Source organism: Pleurodeles waltl, chromosome 10, assembly GCF_031143425.1.
Source record: "Pleurodeles waltl isolate 20211129_DDA chromosome 10, aPleWal1.hap1.20221129, whole genome shotgun sequence".
In the NCBI taxonomy this organism is placed as follows: domain Eukaryota; kingdom Metazoa; phylum Chordata; class Amphibia; order Caudata; family Salamandridae; genus Pleurodeles; species Pleurodeles waltl.
Genome location: NC_090449.1, coordinates 477,119 through 502,214, shown reverse-complemented (window position 1 = coordinate 502,214; position 25,096 = coordinate 477,119). Strand labels below are relative to the sequence as shown.

Genomic DNA, 25,096 nt, shown 5'->3' with positions numbered 1-25,096 from the left:
GGGATGACTATGCAAAAAGGTCCAACATACTCCCAGAATTTGTACCCTCTCAAGCATTGCTCCGCAGTTTGCAGCTTCCCTGGCCATGAGGCTCCCAGCGGAAATTCTAACTTTCCCACTAACTACCCCCAGCACTTTCTGCTTCAACTGATGGCCTTTTACACCTTCAGGTACTACGGACAGTATCATCCAGCACTTCCAGCAAATCTTTACACCACCCAGCAATTCCAGCTCCTTCTGACATTGCCCACCCCCTGTCCTTCTCACAATTCTTCTGCTCTAGATATAATTCAAAGATACCACCATGCTGGTCTGGTTCTGGCACACTAAACATTTCACATCTCTCCCTGCCTGACACTCCACGCTTACACTTCCATCCCTGCCTGACACTCCTCACTTTACACTTCCATCCCTGCCTGACACTCCTCACCTTACACTTCTGTCCCTGCCTGACACTCCTCACTTTACACTTCCATCCCTGCCTGACACTCCTCACCTTACACTTCCATCGCTGCCTGACACTCCTCACCTTACACTTCCATCGCTCCCTGACACTCCTCACTTTACACTTCCATCGCTGCCTGACACTCCTCACTTTACACTTCCATCGCTGCCTGACACTCCTCACTTTACACTTCCATCGCTCCCTGACGCTCCTCACTTTACACTTCCATCGCTGCCTGACACTCCTCACCTTACACTTCCATCGCTGCCTGACACTCCTCCCCTTACACTTCCATCCCTGCCTGACACTCCTCACTTTACACTTCCATCGCTCCCTGACACTCCTCCCCTTACACTTCCATCCCTGCCTGACACTCCTCACTTTACACTTCCATCGCTGCCTGACACTCCTCACCTTACACTTCCATCGCTGCCTGACACTCCTCCCCTTACACTTCCATCGCTGCCTGACACTCCTCACCTTACACTTCCATCGCTGCCTGACACTCCTCACCTTACACTTCCATCGCTCCCTGACACTCCTCCCCTTACACTTCCATCGCTGCCTGACACTCCTCCCCTTACACTTCCATCGCTCCCTGACACTCCTCACTTTACACTTCCATCGCTGCCTGACACACCTCACCTTACACTTCTGTCCCTGCTTGACACTCCTCACCTTACACTTCCATCGCTGCCTGACACTCCTCACCTTACACTTCCATCGCTGCCTGACACACCTCACCTTACACTTCCATCCCTGCCTGACACTCCTCACTTTACACTTCCATCCCTGCCTGACACTCCTCACCTTACACTTCTGTCCCTGCCTGACACTCCTCACTTTACACTTCCATCGCTGCCTGACACTCCTCACCTTACACTTCCATCGTTGCCTGACACTCCTCACCTTACACTTCCATCGTTGCCTGACACTCCTCACCTTACACTTCCATCGTTGCCTGACACTCCTCACCTTACACTTCCATCGTTGCCTGACACTCCTCACTTTACACTTCCATCACTGTCTGACACTCCTCACCTTACACTTCCATCGCTGCCTGACACTCCTCACCTTACACTTCTGTCCCTGCTTGACACTCCTCACCTTACACTTCCATCGCTGCCTGACACTCCTCACCTTACACTTCCATCGCTGCCTGACACACCTCACCTTACACTTCCATCCCTGCCTGACACTCCTCACTTTACACTTCCATCCCTGCCTGACACTCCTCACCTTACACTTCTGTCCCTGCCTGACACTCCTCACTTTACACTTCCATCGCTGCCTGACACTCCTCACCTTACACTTCCATCGTTGCCTGACACTCCTCACCTTACACTTCCATCGTTGCCTGACACTCCTCACCTTACACTTCCATCGTTGCCTGACACTCCTCACCTTACACTTCTGTCCCTGCTTGACACTCCTCACCTTACACTTCCATCGCTGCCTGACACTCCTCACCTTACACTTCCATCGCTGCCTGACACACCTCACCTTACACTTCCATCCCTGCCTGACACTCCTCACTTTACACTTCCATCCCTGCCTGACACTCCTCACCTTACACTTCTGTCCCTGCCTGACACTCCTCACTTTACACTTCCATCGTTGCCTGACACTCCTCACTTTACACTTCCATCGCTGTCTGACACTCCTCACCTTACACTTCCATCGCTGCCTGACACTCCTCACCTTACACTTCCATCGCTGTCTGACACTCCTCACCTTACACTTCCATCGCTGCCTGACACTCCTCACCTTACACTTCCATCGCTGCCTGACACTCCTCACTTTATGCTTCCATCGCTGCCTGACACTCCTCACCTTACACTTCCATCGCTGTCTGACACTCGTCTCTATACACTTCCATCACTGTCTGACACTCCTCCCCTTACACTTCCATCGCTGCCTGACACTCCTCGCCTTACACTTCCATCGCTGCCTGACACACCTCACCTTACACTTCTGTCCCTGCCTGATACTCCTCACCTTACACTTCCATCGCTCCCTGACGCTCCTCACCTTACACTTCCATCACTGTCTGACACTCCTCGCCTTACACTTCCATCGCTGCCTGACACTCCTCACCTTACACTTCCATCGCTGCCTGACACTCCTCACTTTACACTTCCATCGCTCCCTGACGCTCCTCACCTTACACTTCCATCACTGCCTGACACTCCTCCCCTTACACTTCCATCGCTGTCTGACACTCCTCACCTTACACTTCCATCGCTGTCTGACACTCCTCACCTTACACTTCCATCACTGTCTGACACTCCTCCCCTTACACTTCCATCACTGTCTGACACTCCTCCCCTTACACTTCCATCGCTGTCTGACACTCCTCCCCTTACACTTCCATCGCTGTCTGACACTCCTCACCTTACACTTCCATCGCTGTCTGACACTCCTCACCTTACACTTCCATCACTGTCTGACACTCCTCCCCTTACACTTCCATCACTGCCTGACACTCCTCACCTTACACTTCCATCGCTCCCTGACGCTCCTCACCTTACACTTCCATCGCTGTCTGACACTCCTCACCTTACACTTCCATCGCTGTCTGACACTCCTCACCTTACACTTCCATCGCTGTCTGACACTCCTCACCTTACACTTCCATCACTGCCTGACACTCCTCACCTTACACTTCCATCGGTGCCTGACACTCCTCACCTTACACTTCCATCGTTGCCTGACACTCCTCACCTTACACTTCCATCGCTGCCTGACACTCCTCACTTTACACTTCCATCACTGCCTGACACTCCTTGCCTGACACTTCCATCGCTGCCTGACACTCCTCACTTTACACTTCCATCACTGCCTGACACTCCTCACCTTACACTTCCATCGTTGCCTGACACTCCTCACCTTACACTTCCATCGCTGCCTGACACTCCTCACTTTACACTTCCATCACTGCCTGACACTCCTTGCCTGACACTTCCATCGCTGCCTGACACTCCTCACCTTACACTTCCATCACTGCCTGACACTCCTCACCTTACACTTCCATCGCTGCCTGACACACCTCACCTTACACTTCCATCGTTGCCTGACACTCCTCACTTTACACTTCCATCACTGCCTGACAGTCCTCACCTTACACTTCCATCACTGTCTGACACTCCTCCCCTTACACTTCCATTACTGCCTGACACTCCTCACCTTACACTTCCATCGCTGCCTGACACTCCTCACCTTACACTTCCATCGCTGCCTGACACACCTCACCTTACACTTCCATCGCTGCCTGACACTCCTCACCTTACACTTCCATCGCTGCCTGACGCTCCTCCCCTTACACTTCCATCACTGCCTGACACTCCTCGCCTTACACTTCCATCACTGTCTGACACTCCTCCCCTTACACTTCCATCACTGCCTGACACTCCTCACCTTACACTTCCATCGCTCCCTGACGCTCCTCACCTTACACTTCCATCACTGCCTGACACTCCTTGCCTGACACTTCTATCCCTGCCTGACATTCCTCACCTTACACTTCGATCGCTGTCTGACACTCGTCTCCTTACACTTCTGTCCCTACCTGACACTTCTCACCTTACACTTCCATCGCTGCCTGACACTCCTCACCTTACACTTCCACGTGTCTGACATTCCTCACCTTACGATTCCATCGCTGCCTGACACTCCTCGTCTTACACTTTCATTGCTGCCTGACACTCCTCACCTTACACTTCTGTCCCTGCCTGACACTCCTCACCTTACACTTCTGTCTCTGCCTGACACTCCTCACCTTACACTTCTGTCTCTGCCTGACACTCCTCACCTTACACTTCTGTCCCTGCTTGACACTCCTCACCTTACACTTCCATCGCTGCCTGACACTCCTCACTTTACACTTCCATCGCTGCCTGACACTCCTCACCTTACACTTCCACGTGTCTGACATTCCTCACCTTACGATTCCATCGCTGCCTGACACTCCTCGTCTTACACTTTCATTGCTGCCTGGCACTCCTCACCTTACACTTCTGTCCCTGCCTGACACTCCTCACCTTACACTTCTGTCTCTGCCTGACACTCCTCACCTTACACTTCTGTCCCTGCTTGACACTCCTCACCTTACACTTCTGTCCCTGCCTGACACTCCTCACCTTACACTTCTGTCCCTGCCTGACACTCCTCGCCTTACACTTCCATTGCTGCCTGACACTCCTCGCCTTACACTTCCATCGCTGTCTGACACTTCTCACCTTACACTTCCATCACTGCCTGACACTCCTCACTTTATGCTTCCATCGCTGCCTGACACTCCTCGCCTTACACTTCCATCGCTGCCTGACACTCCTCGTCTTACGCTTCTGTCCCTGCCTGGAACTCCTCACCGTACACTTTTGTCCCTGCCTGACACTCCTCACCTTACACTTCCATCGCTGTCTGACACACCTCACCCAGCACGATACTCCTTGACTTACATTTCCATCTCTAGCTGACACTCCTCGCCTTACACTTCTGCCCCTTCCTGACACTCCTCGCCTTACTCTTCCATCGCTGCCTGACACACCTCACCTTACACTTCTGTCCCTGAACGATACTCCTCGCCTTACATTCTGTCCTTGAACTATACTCCCCGCCTTACATTCTGTCCTTGTCTGACACTCCTCACCTTACACTTCCATCTCAAGCTGACACTGCTTGCCTTACACTTCTGTCCCTGCCTGACATTCCTCACCTTCAACTTCCATTGCTGCCTGACACTCTTTGCCCTACACTTCCATCTCTATCTGAAACTCCTGACCTTACACTTTCATCTCTATCTGACACTCCTCACCTTACTCTTCCATCGCTGCCTGACACTCCTCACCTTACTCTTCCATCGCTGCCTGACACTCCTCACCCTACACTTCTGTCCCTGCCTGACACTCCTCACCTTACACTTCCATCTCTAGCTGACACTCCTCGCCTTACACTTCTGTCCCTGCCTGACACTCCTCGCCTTACTCTTCCATCGCTGCCTGACACACCTCACCTTACACTTCCATCGCTGCCTGACACACCTCACCTTACACTTCTGTCCCTGTCTGGCACTCCTCACCTTACCCTTCCATCTCTATCTGACACTCCTCACCTTACCCTTCCATCTCTATCTGACATTCCTCACTCTACTCTTCTGTGCCTGTGACTGCTCAAGAATCGCTGACCTCACCTGACGCTGCTTAGACCGGCCCGGCTTGTCTGTCTCTGCCCTAGGTGAATTGATGCTCACCTTACTTTCATCACAGAGATACACTTTCATGATCATCTGATGCTGTCTCAGACACTTCATTATTCCTCCAACACTACTGCCTCTACATCCAGAGCCTTCTGATGCTGTCAAAACACCTCCGTGCTCACCTAACTCTTTTTCCAGACATTTCCAGCTTTTCTGGCCCTGGAAATAGAATCTTCTATATTCACCTGCCACTGCTTCTGTGCCTACCTAGCGCTGTCCAAAAGACACCTCCTTACTTGCTGGACACTGCAACTTGCATGACCATCAGCACACTCTCTGCTTTGTCTCCCCAGAAATAGTGACAATGTACAAGCTCGACCTGCCCCTGGACCTGAAGGAAGTTGCTGCCATTGAGCGCAGGCGGAACCGCGAGCAGCAGAGACAGAGCCGCATCTTCAATGCCAAAGTCCGCACTATAGGGGTAAGCATCTCAAACCTTCATCTTTTTCTACCATCTCCTTCATCCTCTTAGCCTATTATTCTACCTGCCAGGTCCTGGGACAAAAAGTAAGTGTTGGAGGTAGAGCCTGTTTCAGCTACAGGGGTGAGAAAGGTGCAAGTACTTCTGGGTACTTCTGGGAGAGAGTCAGTCCACCCCTGACCTCACTACGCCCACTGGCATTCCTCTTTCCAGAGATGACTTTACCTGCTTCTGAAACCTACAAAATCTCTGACCGTCCTCTTTTCCCTCCAGGTGGATGTTGAAGTCCTGAAATGTCAGGTGGAAGAGCGCAAGCTGGCTGAGGCAAAAGAGAAGGCCCGCGAGGAGTCCTTCGGTGAGTGAACCTGCCGTGGGGTTCTGGGCTGCTGGTGAATTCCTGCCCAGCGTTGGCAGACCACAGCCATGTTTTTGGAATCCTCAACAGACTTATGGTCTCATTTACTTTGTCTGGAAATCCCTGCAGTTCTAGTGGGTGGACATCTGTGGTGCTGGACTTACTCCAGGTCTGAGCTGGACTACATTTTATTTATGTTTTGGGACTTTTCTGGCTGTAGTAACTGAAGAGGTGCTGTTTTTGAGTAGGGATGGACCCACTGTTTTGTGGGTGTGTGCTTGTTCCTCCCTAAACCTCTCCTCCAACCTCCTTTAACCCCTCCTGACTCCCCTATAAATTCTTCCCATAGGTATTCCCCATTTTCCAGCCACTCATCCGTCTCTCCCACATTTACTATAAAAACATAGGTGCACACGTGTAGATACCTCCTCAGTTGGGGCGGAGATATCTGCATAGAAAAGATAGGAGAGGTGGGAGAGGAGGTCTCCGTATGTAGGTTTGTGAATAGTTTTTTGTACTATGTGAGTGGTACTATTGTTGTTCTACTAAACTACTACAAAGTGCAGTTTGTGAATAAAGCCCTTAAGTATCGTACTCGTTATTTTTGGTACTGAATTACTGCAATTGTTATTGCAGTACAGATCTGGCTGGCTGGGGTGGTTACCACTAGGCTTGGGAGGTTCATCTTGAATGTCAAGAAAGTGTATGATGCTGGCAGGTGTGGCAGGATATTGTGGTCAGTGTCAGCCACCAGATGGCAGCTGAGGAGTCCTTGTGGGCTTTGGCGGGCACCTTGTCACTCCAGCGAGCACTTGTGAGCTCTTGCTGGCACCTTTGCCTTCGTTGTTGGAAGAAAACTCTTCTTTTCTGTAGCGAGCTCCTCTGTGATCGAGATGTGGCTTCTGGCAGGGTAAGGATGGTGATACTTATGAGCTATGGGTGAACTTGAGTGAAACTGGTCTGCGGCTGATCAGTGGTGTTAGTGTGGCAATCAGTGGCAAGGAAAGTGGGCCCCATCCCATGGTTTCATAGCAAAAAGCTACCATTATTAGGGGTAAAGTAGAACACTCACTCTGGTGCCACTGCACCTGCTGCACCCTGTGGGTGATGTCTACAGCTTACCAGGTGGGACTGATCCTTACCAAGTAATCATTGGGCAGGATAGTACTCGTTGCCGTGTTCTTAATAAAATACTTTCCTTTTCGATAGCTAGGAACTTTTGAAGGGTTTACTCATAGTGATCAATAATTGATGTTCTGGCCACCAGTCTCATTTCTGTGGTCACCTCTCCGTAAGCCTCAATACATTTAACCATGCAATTTATGCTTCTCCCAGAGGTTGGATATGCAATTGATCCGGTGTTAGTTTTATCCTTCTAGTAATAGTAAATTCCACCCCATCTGGAGTAGACATTCTGCTAGAAATATACAAAGCCCTGACATCAAGCATCTGTCTTTAACAGGCTTCTCCAACAAGTAGCTCGTGAGCTACTAGTGGCTCTCCAGCTACCTATAAGTAGCTCTCCGAGGTTCATCCCAGCCTACTAAATTCAAAGCTTTTCCATGGTTTAATTACTGTGTATACAAAAAATTGAAAAGCATGTATACAAGACGAAAATGTGTGCATTTTCAGAACCCATATGCTGATGTTTGGAGAAAAATATATTTAGAGTTGATATTTGAGTGATACATCTTGCAGCGTCAGGGGAGGCTTATTAGTCACTATCTTGGTGCCAGGGCCACTGCAGCTGTGGCTGGTACAAAGTACACAGGGTGAGGCTTGCCAAATTGACAAAGCCTTTTTGACTTTACAACTGGTAACCATCCGTGACCCACTAAGGCGATCACTGTGGTAATCTTGCGTGTGGTCTCCACCAATGTAATCTTGCCTGTTGCGGTCACTATCACAAAATTAATAATATTAGTAGCTCTGTATGATTTTCATTGAGCATTAGTAGCTCTTATTACAGAAAAGGTTGTAGACCCCCAGTCGTCAAGGAATAAAAAACAGCAACATTGCAAGATTAGCAGATAACTCTCTTCTTCCTTCCAGGAAAGCAAAATACTCAACACTTTATTGACATTCCAAAAATAGGAATACCTTGGTACTGGGGGCCTAAGGAGGTTAATTTGTTTGATGTTCTCTTATTCACCAGAATATTGCCTGATGATACTTCTGATTAAAAGGTATTAACAATCCCATACACTAGGCCAGCCTCCACAAAATCTGATGGGAAGATCAGGACTTGCACAGCTCCTGTCCCACTGGATTCAGGTTCCTTTCCACGCACCAGGGTAACCACCTATTCCATGCTGAGCCATACCTTTTAATGGTATCCTCTGCCCGACCTGATGGATGAGTCCGAAGTAAATTCTGAAAGGTCTGGGACCGTTCAGCATCCCCTGTATTCCTCCAGGCCACCAGCCTCAAGCAAGCTTGCAAAGCCAACGGAGGCCGCTCCTCACGACAGTTTGTCATGATGATAAGGCACTGAGGTAGAGCCAACGGAAACTCCCAAAACAGGTCCAACAGTGCTGGGTACCAAGCCTGGGGCCTACAGATAGAATCAGATCTCCTATCTGGTGTCTTGTCCGCTTCAAGACTCTGGTGAACATTCAGTAACTGATTGCTTCACCTTGATCCAAAGAGATCTGCCTCACCTGGGCTCCATCTCTGCATCAGAGTCTTGAAGACTCTATGGTCCAGCATCCAATCCGTTGGGTCAGAACGAACCTAGCGTTCTAATCCACCACAAAATTCTGGTGGCCTAAAGGTACACTGCTGCCACAGGCAGTAGTTACAGAAATCCTTTGCCCTTTTGTTAAACTCTGCAGACACATTGTCCACCCTCAAATATTTCTGTCTGAAGCCTTATCCTTCATTAATGATTTGATTGCAAACAATCTTGAAAGAACTCCGGACAACTGAAGTGGGGGTAAAGTTCTGTCTCTGTCCACCTGCGCCCCCCCACCTCCCTTGGAGGTGTCTTGATGCCTGGTTCCCCAGTCTGAACGACTGGCACCTGTTTCTATTATCAGATCGGTTGCCAAAATGAACATCGGTTTTTCCTTCCTTGGTTCCATATGATCCATCCATATGATCCAGCCACCGATAAATGTCCAACTAGGCCTCCTGCAACATTACCAACTCTGAGTATATCGCTCTCGTGAGGTGAAGCACCACAGAGGCACGGATTATCTGAAAGAGAAAACCATACACCTGCCCTTTGCAACAGAGAAAAGTCTCCTGTGAGAGGCAGAGATCAGGTAAGCATCCTTCAGGTATACCATGACCATCCATCCACTCCTCATCAGATGAATTCCTTTAAACTTGAAGTGATGATGCACCAGCCACTCGAACTCCCTCAGATTGATTAAAGATCTTTACCCTTTGTCCTTCTTTTCTACCAGAAAAGTCTCTGACTCCTCTTTATCTAGAAGGCCTGTTTCTAATACTGAAAATCTCATAGGTTTGGGTCTTACTGGCTGAACGGACATTCCAGAAAACTCTGTCTGGAACTCCTGGCCTGTCTGGAGAACCCAACGGTCCCTTGTGATCTCTCTCCACTTTTCTCAGAAATTCCCCAAGCTACCTTCAAATTTTACAAGGGAAAATGGGACACTGCTTACTGGAGTAGCTTTATGTGGTGTTTACTGCTCACTAGGAAGAAGGTTTCAAACTTCCTTTCATCCTGCCATCCATATAATCTCTGCCACTTTGCTCTGTCTGGGGCCTTGTTGTCTGAAACTGTTGGACGAGTGAATCTGCCACTTCCAGCTCCAGTGAAAACCCTTCTTCTGAAGATCTCTTTAGGGAAGACAGCTTTGTTCAGTGAGGTCTAGGTCACCACAGACTTCCCAAGCTCTGTCACAAGCGGGTCACTGGAAGAGGCACCCATGTGCAGCTGCTCCTGTCTCCCAACTTTGATCTACCTTAATAGGGGCCAACATCGTTCTCTCAAGACCCACAATTGGCGTTTCTCAGATTGATCCCTGCGTGCATCCAGTAACTACAAATGTAAATTCCATGATCACGATTGATTTAACTGTTTAGGTATGAATGTGTCTGAGAGTATCTGATCATCACCCCCCAGCACAATGGAGGAGGACCTGGACAGCAGGGACTACTGCAACCCAGGTCCTCCGTGGACATGTCACTATCAGCTGCCCCATCCTCCCCTCTTGCAGAGGGTGTCTGGACATCTAGGTTTTAATTTTCCCCTTAATATCCTGCCTCCCATGAGGAGGGAATGCGCTTGAGTGTATAGTGGAAGGGGCGATGGAAGGCTCTGTGCAAACCCCTGTCAGGTGTCCACTCTTGCACTGCTCGTTCTCAATGTGGGATCAGCTGTCGTTGAAGCAGAAACAGTTCTGCCAAATCCTCAGCCAGTTCCTGTTGGTATTATTTGATTGCTCACAGATTCCGCTTCTGAAGACCAACTTTGGGGGGGGGAAACACTGCAGGCAGCCCCATGGAAGGTGAGCCTACCGCGGCTGATTGGAGCACCTAGCCGGGCAGATACTCTCGGGAAATAAAATGAATCACAGCAAACAGGCATTTGTAACTATTACACTTGGACCATTATACTTTATCATGAAAAACCCCAAAAAACGCAGCACGCGAAGCACTGGATAAGAATGAGTAACTCCTCTCCTCAGCACTAGAGGAAGAGAAGAGGACTGCCGGGGATGCAGAGTGGATGGAGCCCTACAGCTGATGGAATGTGATTGAGTTACTTTCTCCCTATGTTCATGGGAAATGTAGTTTGTTGTTTTCAGAGAAGTGAACTTGGGAGCTGCAGCTGAGTTAATAAATGAAGAAAGATGATGCTGTTCCTCGCCTCCGGTCCTGACATATAATTATTCCTTTGCCTGCCATATTCATCACATTCCTTGTTACCTGAGCCCATGTTTCAGAGAAGAGCAATGCTGCTTGCACTTCAAGGTGAAAGCATTGTGACCACCTCCCCTTGACCTGGTGCTACTTCTACTCGACTCTGCACCCCATATTCCTGTTGTCAAGGATCTTCCTCCTCCCTTTTGATGGTCAGTTAATGCTGACCCAGAATCCCAGCTCTACCACTCCGCCATTTTCCTTTCTTCCTTCTATTTCCCTGTAGTTATTAAGGGCCTGATTTAGATCTCGGCAGAAGGGTTACTTCGTCGCAGTGGTGACGGATATCCCGATCTAAATACCATTGTTTTCTACGGGATTTAGATCTCGGCGGAAGGGTTACTTCGTCGCAGTGGTGACGGATATCCCGATCTAAACACCATTGTTTTCTACGGGATTTAGATCTCGGCGGAAGGGTTACTTCGTCGCAGCGGTGACGGATATCCCGATCTAAACACCATTGTTTTCTACGGGATTTAGATCTCGGCGGAAGGGTTACTTCGTCGCAGCGGTGACGGATATCCCGATCTAAACACCATTGTTTTCTACGGGATTTAGATCTCGGCGGAAGGGTTACTTCGTCGCAGCGGTGACGGATATCCCGATCTAAATACCATTGTTTTTCTTCGGGATTTAGATCTCGGCGGAAGGGTTACTTCGTCGCAGCGGTGACGGATATCCCGATCTAAATACCATTGTTTTCTACGGGATTTAGATCTCGGCGGAAGGGTTACTTCGTCGCAGTGGTGACGGATATCCCGATCTAAACACCATTGTTTTCTACGGGATTTAGATGTCGGCGGAAGGGTTACTTCGTCGCAGTGGTGACGGATATCCCAATCTAAACACCATTGTTTTCTACGGGATTTAGATGTCGGCGGAAGGGTTACTTCGTCGCAACGGTGACGGATATCCCAATCTAAATACCATTGTTTTTTGTGGGATTTAGATCTCGGCGGAAGGGTTACTTCGTCACAACGATGACGGATATCCCAATCTAAACACCATTGTTTTCTATGGGATTTAGATGTCAGCGGAAGGGTTCCTTCGTCGCAACGGTGACGGATATCCCAATCTAAATACCATTGTTTTCTATGGGATTTAGATGTCGGCGGAAGGGTTACTTCGTCGCAACGGTGACGGATATCCCAATCTAAATACCATTGTTTTCTGTGGGATTTAGATCTCGGCGGAAGGGTTACTTCATCGCAACGGTGACAGATATCCCGATCTAAACACCATTGTTTTCTATCGGATTTAGATCTCAGTGGAAGGGTTACTTCGTCGCAACGGTGACGGATATCCCAATCTAAATACCATTGTTTTCTATGGGATTTAGATCTCGGTGGAAGGGTTACTTTGTCGCAACGGTGACGGATATCCCAATCCAAATACCATTGTTTTCTACGGGATTTAGATCTCTGTAGACGGGATATCTGTCACTGTTGCGATGGAGTATCCCCTCCGCAGAGATCTAAATTAGGCCCTACGTTTGGCTTGACGGCGCCTCAGTTGATTAACTTATGTTCTCGACAGAAAGAGCATTCAGAAGCACTGAGGGAGGGGCCTCGGCTCCACCCACACATTGAAAACATTCAGAACAGCAGCCGATTGGGCAGAAGTTCTCTGCTTTCACCTGCACTTTGTGCCGTGCGGGAATGCTCGTGCTCAGTACAGTAGGAGTGGTTCCGTTATTGTGCCCAATTCATGGATCTGATCTATATCTTAGTTCAAACTTTAGCAAAGGCAGTAGCCTTAACAATCATTGTGGAATTCTTATGTTAGAGGCTAGAGACCTTAAGGATGTATGTTTGTTACACTCTGTGAAAGCCTGTAGACAGACCTATTGTTACATGAAAACTCACATAGTTTAGAAGGTGAGAGTTTCCATGTTGGTTACCCTCTATCCCCCCCACACCCCTTGAAAAAACCTTGGGGGGGCAGTTTTACATTGCAATAATCCTTGTTAGGCCCTCTTATGGATGCTGTATTTTGTTGTCTTGACTCTAACTTTGTATATATTTGTAAATGTATGCCTCTTTTGTAACTTTATGCCTGGTGGTTGCTTTGTGGGAACGCTTATGCTCAAGGTGGTAGGTCTCATTTTGTCATAGTGACAGGACAGTGATAAAGGCGAGAAGCTTGAGTTGGTTTAAGTTAAATGTTATTTAAATGTTGTTGGTCTGTTTATTACAGAGCAGTATGTCTGACGGATTTATTGTGAAAGCAGATGTTAAAGCAATATCCTTTTCCGAGTGGATTTTTCATGCACTCTTATCTGTCAACCATTTTTTTGCTACATGGAATTTCAAAGTGAACCATAGTACAAGGAAGGATTTGGGAGCTGGTCTCCCCTCTGATAAAACCTTGGAGTTGAATGTTTGCAATGTGATTATCATTGCTTGGACCTTCTGCAGAAAGGTTGCAGGCTTAGCCAACATCAGTCTTGTAACTATTTGTGATTTTATGACTGTATGCCAGATAGTTGTCTTTTTAGCCACAATACAGAAGGCCTGAACAAGGGATGGTGGCAAGTCAGTGATAAAGGCACTGGGATTGAATAGTTCATTGGGAAAAGTCAGATGGTAGCGGCCTTATATCTTTATTGTGAAATGGCAAGGGCAGTAGGCCTGACTTATTCCGTGTGAAAAGCTTTTGATAAAGCAGCTGCGGATTGGTTGTGCCCTGTGTTGGAGGCCCCTCACAGATCACTGCTCGAGTCAAGTGATGCTGGCCACCTGTTTGACAAACCCTGGGAGTAGAAGATGTACACAGTAAGAGTCCACGTTCAGCCTCCATCTGAAGTGTTTAATGCTGTTTTACCAACTACAACTTACCATGTGTTTGTAATTTTTATGACATTATGCCTGATGATTGCCTTGTGGGAAACCTCTGCTCAGTATAGCAGGCGGAGCTGTCTAGTTACTAGCCAGTTTTAAAGCATATATTTCCGATTAGGTAATTGGGAAAAGTAATGAAAGCTACGACAAAAGCAGTAGGCCTGGCTTACTTTTTATGAAAAGCACATGTTAACGTTAATAGACTTTAACGATGGACTGTTGTTACACCTTGTTGAAGCCTGTGGGTGCATTTTGTTACACAGAATTGCACTCATTATCGTAATAGGCAGGGGTTTCGGTGTTGGGTACCCCCTCTGACAAATCCTGGGTGGAGAAGACTTGCACTGTAATAACACTTTATAGACTCTCTTAGAAGGACCTGAAACGTTTAGTTGTCTGCCAAAATGTGGCAATAAAAACAAATAATTAAAGAATGCATGTGTACATATAAATACATACATGCTCCTGAAAAGGGGGCTTCTGGAGTGTCATTCTCACTTGGCTTCTGTTACGACACCTTCCAGCAAGGGCAATGGGTCTGACCTCTACCACTGGTTCTATTCCTGTATGAACGACCTCATTTTGCCTGATCACAGATGCCCCTCCACCTAAAAATGAGTGTGGTTCACTGCCAAGGCTGGTGGGCAATCCTTTAGTTTTCTATTTTCTCTTAATATCAGTCCCTATCCACGTCTTCTGTTTTCCTTTTTTATTTTACTCTTATTTTTTGTGTACTGCAGCTCCTCAGATGGGGCCCCTTGCTTGCAGCTCATTTCATCTGCAATAGGCTGCATCCTGTGTGACCAATGCTTTTTAAACTGGGCAGGCACGAGGCAGGGCTGACGGCAGACTAAGATGGCCACGGATCCCTGTAGCCTTGAGTGGGCTCAATGCTCCTCAGCACTGAATAATTGCTTATTTGCCAGCAGAGTTGAAGGGAGGACGGCAAGCCCCAATTGAAAGAATGGTCCTTTTGATAGGGAGCAGCACATCCAGCCACCAACCAGGATGCTCTAGGACATGGGAAGAGGAGGTGGGCACATGGTGGCCTTTCCAGCATAGCTGCTCTTGCGAATGAGAGCTGCGACATGGCGTCGGCATATTATATGCCCATATGTCTAGGGACCGAGGACAACTATGCAACAGTGAGCAGCAGTAAACTGGACCTTCATCAGTGTAGAGATGAGGCATACTAAAGAGGTGGGGGCGACCCGGTCCCAGCAGAGGTCTGCTTGCCTAACATTGATGGTGGGTGAGTCCCCCTTGGTAGACACCTCTGGAGAATCACCCTCCTGTGGCCCCTCGCTCATATCTTTGTGATTGCAGGACCGCCTTGACAGGAAGCCATGAGCTACAAAAAGAAAGGAAAGGAGGACTTTGTCAACCCAAAGGGGGCAACTACGAAACCTCGCTTGAAAGATAACATGGAAGACCCCAAAAAGGGCATCAGCGATTGGGGGAAGAGCAAGCACCTCTGCGCTCAGTGCAGGCTCTGCCTTGTGACTTAGGTGGAAAGATTGCAACAGTGAACACAACGGAGCGCAGTGGCCAGGAGAAGCTGGATACCATAACAGACAGGATGATTGCTGTGGAGCAACACTGTCTGTGAAGGAGCGCCAGGCCGCTGTGCTGGAGAACCATAAGCTGGTAGTGGAGCTGGAAGTCCCAAGCTAGGAATTCAGAGAGAATGTGGCCACTGCCATGGTGAAGCTGAAGGAGAAACTGGAGACACTTGACAAAGTTCAAGCAAATACCCATGTATGCATTTCGGTGGTGCTGACGGAAATAGCGCTGGATGCATTGCAGACCAGCTTGGAACCTGTGTTGATGGAGCTGTGGGAGATTCCTCTAAGGATTTCAATACATTGGTGCAGAAGGTATTCGAACTTCACCACAACTTAAAGACACAATACAGGGGTCCTGGTGGCACAGTGAGGCTGGCAGTGAAGGTGGTAGACTGGAGAGACTGAGTCCTCGGGAAGGCCATTGAGTGGAAAGGAGTTGCAATCGAGGGGCAGAGGTTGCTGTATTTTCCTGATCTGCATCCATCCACACTGGGAAGAACAGAGCAATATTGACCTTTAAACAAGCCCTCTCTTTAAAGAGCCTCGTCAGTGTGGTGCATTCCCCTCAAGAGTCCCAGTGAACCATAAAGGAAAGATATGCATATTTATCCCAGGCAGGATTGGGGCAGGGACTTATGGATAAACCTTCCTGGTGATTCCACTTTGACAAACAAGGGTCTGTTTTATGGTAATTTAAGTGAAGAGATTGCGGGGGAGTGACAACTCCCAAATGATTTGAGTATGGGATCGACCTCTCCATGGAGAGGAGCTGGTAAGAGGACCTTGCATGATATGTATTTGGCATTTAATTTATTTTGCAGACTCTTCTGTGCTCCCCAAAAGCTTTTGATAAGATAGATGCTCGCTGACCCCAAAGTGGATGTAGGTGAAGCTGTTTTTATTTATGCCAAATAAAACACAGTTCATCCTAAACCAGGCAGCCACCTTCATCTGGTGTCAATGCCCTTGGGTACCACTCTAAATCTAAGTTACCCATCTCGTTGCTTCTCAACGTAATGTCCTTGTTGGAACTTTAAAACAATCATATGCTAAGTGCAGTATCATTGCAAAGCAGCGCCTGCTGCTATGCTTCATTTAATTTGCATCGCAGGTATACTGCCTAAGCAGCAGCTGTTTTCTACTTTTAGTCTTCTAATTCATCATGATTATGCTTGGTGAATTTTTGTGTGTTTTATTGTTTATGGGTAAGTGGGTGAATTCAACAATGAGTGAGTGGGTGAATGTATGCACGAGTGCAAGGATGAGTAACAAAGTGCCCATATGTTAATCGATTGTGTGCATTAACTCACCAGCAACTGAAGAGGCACTTTCAAATTCAAGCCAGACCTATTGGTATTGTCTATGCTTGTTGTTTGTGGAATGTTTTTTGTGGCCCCCAATCTCTAGGGAATCCTCAAACTGCACTAGTACCCCTTCCCAGGTACACACACCAATGGTGTGCCCAGAAAATGGGGAAGACCTTACATATTTCTCCCTTCACCCCATTGTTCATATAGCTTGTGTAGACCCACTGGACCCCTCTGCACAAGCCCTGGCTGGTGGCAAATGATTACGTTTGTGGAGTGTCCTTGTCCTAGACAGCCAGGTCTTATAAGGACAGACACTAAACGTTTTTCATGCTGGGTGCACATCTCTGAGTGTCTGACTTTCTTGCCTAGATGCCACAATAGGAGCAGGCTTCACTCGGAGAATATCTGTTTGCCCCCGCAGATGCAGATCGAGTTCAGTCTGACAAGGTCGCCCAGATCCTAGAAGCTGAACAGAATCGTTTTGCTCAGAGCATCAACAAAAAGGTGCAGGAGTTCCGGGAGCAGATGCAGCCTCCTGAGGCTCGGCGGGAGTTTGACCTATATGACCCCAATGCTCTGAAGAAAGACAAGCCTGCCCGAGTGTCTGATGATGACCCCCGCTGCGGACCAGCTAGCCTACAGAAGCTGGCTGGCGAGGACCTGAACAAGCAGGAGCGGGAGAAAGTGCAGGAGCAGCGTACTAGGAAATGGCTGACTGATCAGAGGCAAGAGAAGGAACACAACCAGGCACAGAGCAAGTATGCAGGTAAGCACCCAACAGGTATCTTTGTGAGTGTGAGAGAGTCTGTACAGGCAGAAAGCAAGTCTGCAGGTAACAAACCACTAGGTATCACTGTGAACCTAAGAATCTGTGTCGAAGCAACAGCAAGGACAAAGCTAACCACTGGCTATATATCAGTGTGCTTCTAGGAATGTGTGTGTCCAAGCACCGAGTAAGTATTCAGGTAAGCTCCCAAAAGGTATCTTTGTGAGCGTTAAGAGTTTGTCCAGGAGAGAGCAGGTACGCAGGTGATAAACCATTATGTATCAGTGTGAGGCTAAGAATCTGTGTCAAAGCAACAGCAAGGACAAAGGTAGTAACCACTGGCTATATATCAGTGTGCATCTTGGAGTGTGTGTGTCCAAGCAGTGAGTAAATATTCAGGTATCCATCAACTATGTGTCAGTGTGAGCCTAAGAGTGTGTGTCCAACCACAGAGTGAGTACGCAGGTAATCAGTGCTATGTTTCAATGTGAGCCTAAGAGTGTTTGTCCAAGCACAGAGTGAGTACACAGGTAACCACCTGCTATATATCAGTGTGAGTCTAAGAGTGTGTGTCCAAGCACAGAGTGAGTACGCAAGTCACCACTGCTAGGTATCATTGTGAGTCTAAAAGTGTGTGTCCAACTACCGAGTAAAAGGACAGGTTACCATCAACTATGTGTCAGTGTGGTCCTAAAAGTGTGTGTCCAAGCACAGATTAAGTATGCAGGTAACCGCCCGCTATGTAACAGTGTGAGTCTAAGAGTGCATGTCCAAATATAGAGTAAGAATGTAGGTAACCACTGCTGTGTATCCGTGTGAGCCTAAGAGTGTGTGTCCAAGCATAGAGTGAGTACGCAGGGAACCACCGGCTGTGTATCAGTGTGGCCCTCAGAGTGTGTGTCCAACCACAGAGTAAAAACACAGGTAACCATCAACTATGTAGCACACATGAAAAAGTATCAATATATTGTCAATTCTGATATATTCATAAATCCCTAAATTATGCTAGAGAACTATAGTGATATAAATTTGCTCAGATGGGGTGTCAGTGTGGTATGTGATAATTTCAGAAAAACGTATTGTTAATCATTAAATTTAATACACATAATATAAATATAACACAATTACCAAAAGAGTGTACAAAAGTTACAATACAGCTAAAGTAATATAACAAATGACATATTGTTACATAAAATGTTAACAGAAATTTAACAATTTCTATAATTGAATCAAAAACAAAACAGTTCCTCCCTTAAAACATTGATAATCAAATATAAACAAAATCAATCAATTTGGTTATAAGAGTGGAATTCATCCACTCTGATGACTTGAAGCAGAAGGATTTCTTTTCATCCAATAGGGAAATAGATTGTAAAGTTCATCCAGATTCAGCCGACACGTGTTTCGTCCTACAAAGGACTTTATCAAGGCTGACAAAGTGAGTACGCAGGTAACCAGTGCTAGGTATCAGTGTGAGCCTAAGAGTGTGTGTCCATCCACAGAGTGAGTACGCAGGTAACCAATGCTAGGTATCAGTGTGAGCCTAAGAGTGTGTGTCCATCCACAGAGTGAGTACGCAAGTAACCAGTGCTAGGTATCAGTGTGAGCCTAAGAGTGTGTGTCCACCCACAGAGTGAGTACGTAGGTAACCACTGCTATGTATCAGTGTGGCCCCCAGAGTGTGTGTCGAAGCACAGAGTAAGTACGCAGGTAACCACTGCTGTGTATCAGTGTGAGCCTAAGAGTGTGTCCCCAAGCACAGAGTAAGAACGCCGGTAACTACTGCTATGTATCAGTGTGGCCCTCAGAGTGTGTATCCAACCACAGAGTAAAAACACAGGTAACCACTGCTGTGTATCAGTGTGACCCTCAGAGTGTGTGTCCAAGCACAGAGTAAGAACACAGGTAACCAGTGCTAGGTATCAGTGTGAGTCTGAGAGTGTGTGTCCAAGCATAGAGTACGTACGCAAGTAACCACTGCTGTGTATCAAAGTGAGTCTAAGAGTGTGTGTCCAAGCACAGAGTAAGAACGCAGGTGTTAACGCGTCCCTTTATGATAATTTATTACACATCAGGACTCGTTTCAGGCCAATGAATCTTTTGATCCAGTTGTGAGACACTTTGGGACGAGATAACTAATCAATATATCAATCAATACGTCAATAATATCATCAATATTTATCACAATACATTTTACTTTAGTCAAAGTCATTAATTGATTCAAAACACTACCATGACCTTGCAGTCATGAATAACGACACCAGTTTAGTAGGATTTTATGAGATTTATTCCCTATTGATTACAATTCTAATAGCATATGTGTTAATTTTATTAGCAAAACACTCAATAACATTGTCATAATTTGGCAACCCGAATAAGACTTGAACAACGCGAGGAACGCAATTATTAGAACATAACACAGTGTCAACATAAGTCAATTTTAGCAGAGTGTCATTAAAGCGTCAGTTCAACAAAGCTTAGATTCAGTCGTTTGTCTATTTTGCATCAGATAAGTGAACTCCTGTCCTAACCACTGATTAGCATTCGCATGTTGGGCTTCATGCAAAACAATTTAAAACACTAATTTGGAAAACATCTAGCTAAGGTCTCTGTCAAAAGCAAGCAGTTGGTACCTAGAAAGGAAAAGCAGAGAAATCACAACATCATTGTCACAGTTACTCTCCAAGGTTTAGGTCAGCACTCAGGTTCAGTCTTTGTCTTCAGGACATCAGTTGATTCGCCATCAGTCAGAACTCAGCTCCGGGGCAAAAAGGGGCACTTCCCTCATAAGGAGGTAAAGTGTAAAATGGGCAATCTAAGGACGAGGATGGTTTTAAGCAAACCAATAAGTCACCAAACAGAGTGACAAAGTTTCTGGATAAAGTCAATAGCATTTCCTAACCCACCTAAATGGCTCCCCGTGTCATGAGTTTTTATCCCTTTTTCGTTGTACATTCCCCTAAAATTCTGTTGGACATTTGTTAAACCCCACTATCTTTAACCTATTAGAAAACACATTAGGTCATTAATCTTTCACCCCATATTATTTTACAAGCTTCTCATTGGTTGATATGATTGACATCTTCAGAGGTAGCACATCCAGTATGATTTCATCCTTCTGCAATTCTTTGCACATCTTTTGGTCAGTAGCTCCATTGTCTTCACCAGTTTAAATGACCTTGTACATTACATTAATCTACACTGTTGCACTTTGTCTAATATTTCTACAAGCAATGTGCATTTTCATGGGAATGGATCTACCATGGTTACATTCAGCTTCTAGTTTGAAGAAAACAAGGGGTTGTGTCCTTTTGCGAGTCAGCACACTGCAAGATAGGAAAAAATACATTTAATATGAGAACCAGGCAGCTAAGCTTCGGCTCATGCTAACTTAAGGCCTACAAGGATTTCAGCACAAATTCAATAACACAATGATTAATAATTAGTATAAAACCTATTCAGTATAACATTTTGTAAACATTTTAGTCGTCATTATTAGTCCACGTATACATTTGGCGGCCACTCCCCGTGGTCACAATTCAAGTGCACGTTTAAGCGAAATTCACTACATCTGTTTCTATGCGGCATTATCACACATTAATTCATAAACATTGCATGTTAATATAGATTATATAACTACGCTCTCACACAGGTAACCACTGCTATGTGTCAGTGTGAGCCTGAGTGTGTGTCCAAGCACAGAGTAAAAACGCAGGTAACCAGTGCTAGGTATCAGTGTGAGTCTAAGAGTGTGTATTCAACCACAGAGTGAGTACGCAGGTAACCACTGCTATGTATCAGTGTGGCCCTCAGAGTGTGTGTCCAAGCACAGAGTAAGAACGCAGGTAACCACTGCTAGGTATCAGTGTGAGTCTGAGATTGTGTCCAAGCACAGAGTAAGAACGTAGGTAACCACTGCTATGTGTCAGTGTGAGTCTAAGAGTGTGTGTCCAAGCACAGAGTAAGTACGCAGGTAACCACTGCTATGTATCAGTGTGAGTCTAATAGTGTGAGTCCAAGCACAGAGTAAGTATGCAGGTATCCACCCACTATTAATCCCTGGGAGGATGAGAGAGCATATCACAAAGCAGGTGCACCGGTTATTACCAATTGTACCTATGTGAGCCTGAGGGAGAGAGTATGCTCATACAGAACAGAGTCGCAGGTCACCGCATGTCAATGCTGTGATGTCGCAGAAGCAAATAACTGCTATGGGTTGACCAGTCTTCCTGATTTTAGGGGTCTCCAGAGTAACCATCTTTGAGATAAGAATGTTGGCTGTCTTTTTAAGATGCTGGCATGCGATGGAGACACTGACAAAGAAAAACGAAATTTGCCAGAATTTCAGATGCTTTGATCCCTTGAGAAATGAACTGATGGTGAATCCCCAGAGGCCCCCTCTCTCGTACGCACTCTACCAGAAGTCATGGGGATGATAGCTAAAAAACCAGCAGCTGGAGTGATAGCTACTTGTGTAAACTACATCCACCACGCAACGTATGGACAAATAGTTTTAGCAGTTGCTCCGTGTCACTGAGGACAAGAAGTTCCTGTCCTGTGCTTTTGGACGGAGATTGCCTTGTTTTACTTTTAACTAAGTGTACAATGCACTTAAAACTAAAGGGGCATATTTCGAAGAGGCTTTTGACGTCGTTGTCACTTTCAGTGATGCTCTGGTGACACAAACCTTTCAACCATAACGATGAGGCCACGCAGCGCCACTTTGTGGCCTCTGCACCATGTGGGTGTTGCACGGGCATTGCGCTGGGTGTGCCCACGTAACACCCATGGATTTTGAAGCACCCCTAGATTTATAAGACCATGTAAATCTAGGGATGCATCAAAGCCTTACGCCTCCCCAGGTGAGGCGTAAGAAGGAGACGTATCTTTTTTTTTTCCTTGTTTTTTCCTCTTTCTACGTGTGCGGCATCCTGCATTCCGCAGCACACAAACAAAGAGAAGCACACCTCCCAAGATTGCTTTTGTGCAGAAAGGTGTCCCATGCTGCAAGGGTGTCTGCATTGGTGCTAGGCAGCCAAAACGGTGCCAGGGCAGACCGAAAGGGCAGGACTGTGTTGTATTGCTTACATACAGCACATTCCTGCCTCTTCCCTTTGGCACAGGGCAATGCAGCAAGGGGACTTGCTGTGCTGCCCTGCGTCAAAAGCCGATAAATCTGGGCCAAAGATTTGGAAAGCCTAGGGAGGAAATATTTTACTTTTGATGCTCTCGAGACTCTGGTAAATATACTTTACATTCAAGACCTTGCTGCACCAGGTAGATGGACCACAGTCCCTGTCTGTGTCTCAGAACCCTGCAGACAGAAGCAGACTGGGAAGGGCTCTAAATGTGCCAGGCCTCTACAGAGAAATATGATAAAGTTAGGATCCAGAAGAGATGTAGCTGCCACTTGTCCTTTGTCTCCTTGGTGCATCTGTGGCCCCCAAAGTAGAGGAACTCTGAGCGAAAGCCCTCTCTGTGGTTTCTGAGTGGTGCTGCAGTACTCCATAGGTCTCAGGCATTGGCAGCGTGAATTAGATAAAGGCAGAGGGAATACAGAAGCCCCTAGGATCTGGTTTTAGGTGACAGCCAGGCCTTCTCTATGAGATAATCCGCCCCCTAGTGAAGGTTTCTAGCGCTCAGGTATTGAAGATGCTCATGCCAGGGTCGCTGAAGTTACCCGACCCCTCTGATAAACATTTGCTGCTGACACAAGAGTTGTATAAACTAGTAATAGCTCTGCCTCTGACTTGTGTGCATAAAATATATGTGTAATCTGAAAGAGCTACCTCTGCTGTGTGTAAACCGAGGCCTAGCTCTGTTGTCCAAGATGTGAGCTTCTGAGAACTCTGTAAGACTCTGTGTGTGTTGAATCTTGGCCCTCTATAATGTGTTACCTGTTGGGTAGCTCACGAGATGTTGAAAGGCTTGAACCGGCAATATGTTGTCTGTATCATAACACTCATGATGCTGGTAGTCCTGAACCGGTAAGATGAGATACCTATAGCATAACTCCTGATTCTGGGTGCCCTGAACCGGTAAGATGAGTTACTTGTATCATATCTCCCCTAATGTCAGGAGCCCTGAACCGGTAATATGAGTTACCAGTAACATAACTCTCCTAATGTCCGGAGTCCTGAGTTACCTGTGGCGTAACTCTCATGATGTCAGGAGTCCTGAACCGGTAAGATGAGTTACCTGTAGCAAACCTCTCATGATGTCAGGAGCCCTGAACCAGGAAGATGAGTTACCTGTAGCAAACCTCTCATGATGTCAGGAGCCCTGAACCAGGAAGCTGAGTTACCTGTAGCAAACCTCTCATGATGTCAGGAGCCCTGAATCGGTAAGGTGAGTTACCTGTAGCAAACCTCTCATGATGTCGTGAGCCCTGAACCAGGAAGGTGAGTTACCTGTAGCAAACCTCTCATGATGTCAGGAGCCCTGAACCAGGAAGGTGAGTTACCTGTAGCAAACCTCTCATGATGTCAGGAGCCCTGAACCAGTAAGGTGAGTTACCTGTAGCAACCCTCTCATGATGTCAGGATCCCTGAACCAGGAAGATGAGTTACCTGTAGCAAACCTCTCATGATGTCAGGAGCCCTGAACCTGGAAGCTGAGTTACCTGTAGCAAACCTCTCATGATGTCAGGAGCCCTGAACCGGTAAGGTGAGTTACCTGTAGCAAACCTCTCATGATGTCGTGAGCCCTGAACCAGGAAGGTGAGTTACCTGTAGCAAACCTCTCATGATGTCAGGAGCCCTGAACCAGGAAGGTGAGTTACCTGTAGCAAACCTCTCATGATGTCAGGAGCCCTGAACCAGTAAGGTGAGTTACCTGTAGCAACCCTCTCATGATGTCAGGAGCCCTGAACCAGGAAGGTGAGTTACCTGTAGCAAACCTCTCATGATGTCAGGAGCCCTGAACCAGTAAGGTGAGTTACCTGTAGCAAACCTCTCATGATGTCAGGAGCCCTGAACCAGGAAGATGAGTTACCTGCAACATAACTCTCCTAATGTCCGGAGTCCTGAGTTACCTGTAAAATAACTCTTGTGATGTCAGGAGCCCTGAACCGGGAAGATGAGTTACCAGTACAGCTCTCACGATGTCTGGAACTGGTAAGATGAGGTATCTGTAGCATAACTCTCCTGATTCTGGGAGTCCTAAACCAGTAAAATTAGTTACCTGTAGCACAGCTCTCATGATGTCAGGAGGCCTGAAGCAGTAAGAAGAATGAACTCTCCTGC

At 47.0% G+C, this 25,096-nt stretch overlaps 1 protein-coding gene across 3 annotated transcripts in view; it reads left to right on the top strand.

Moving 5' to 3' along the window:
- LOC138260861 (RIB43A-like with coiled-coils protein 2) overlaps window positions 1-25,096 on the top strand; it is a 66,259-nt gene that overhangs the window by 6,940 nt on the left and 34,223 nt on the right. For all 3 annotated transcript variants that reach the window (XM_069209290.1, XM_069209288.1, XM_069209289.1), the window contains exons 3-5: window positions 5,996-6,123; window positions 6,397-6,478; window positions 17,508-17,852. In XM_069209290.1, coding sequence (XP_069065391.1) covers window positions 6,007-6,123; window positions 6,397-6,478; window positions 17,508-17,852 — 544 coding nt within the window. In that variant the 5' untranslated portion in view covers window positions 5,996-6,006. The remainder of the gene's footprint in view (window positions 1-5,995; window positions 6,124-6,396; window positions 6,479-17,507; window positions 17,853-25,096) is intronic.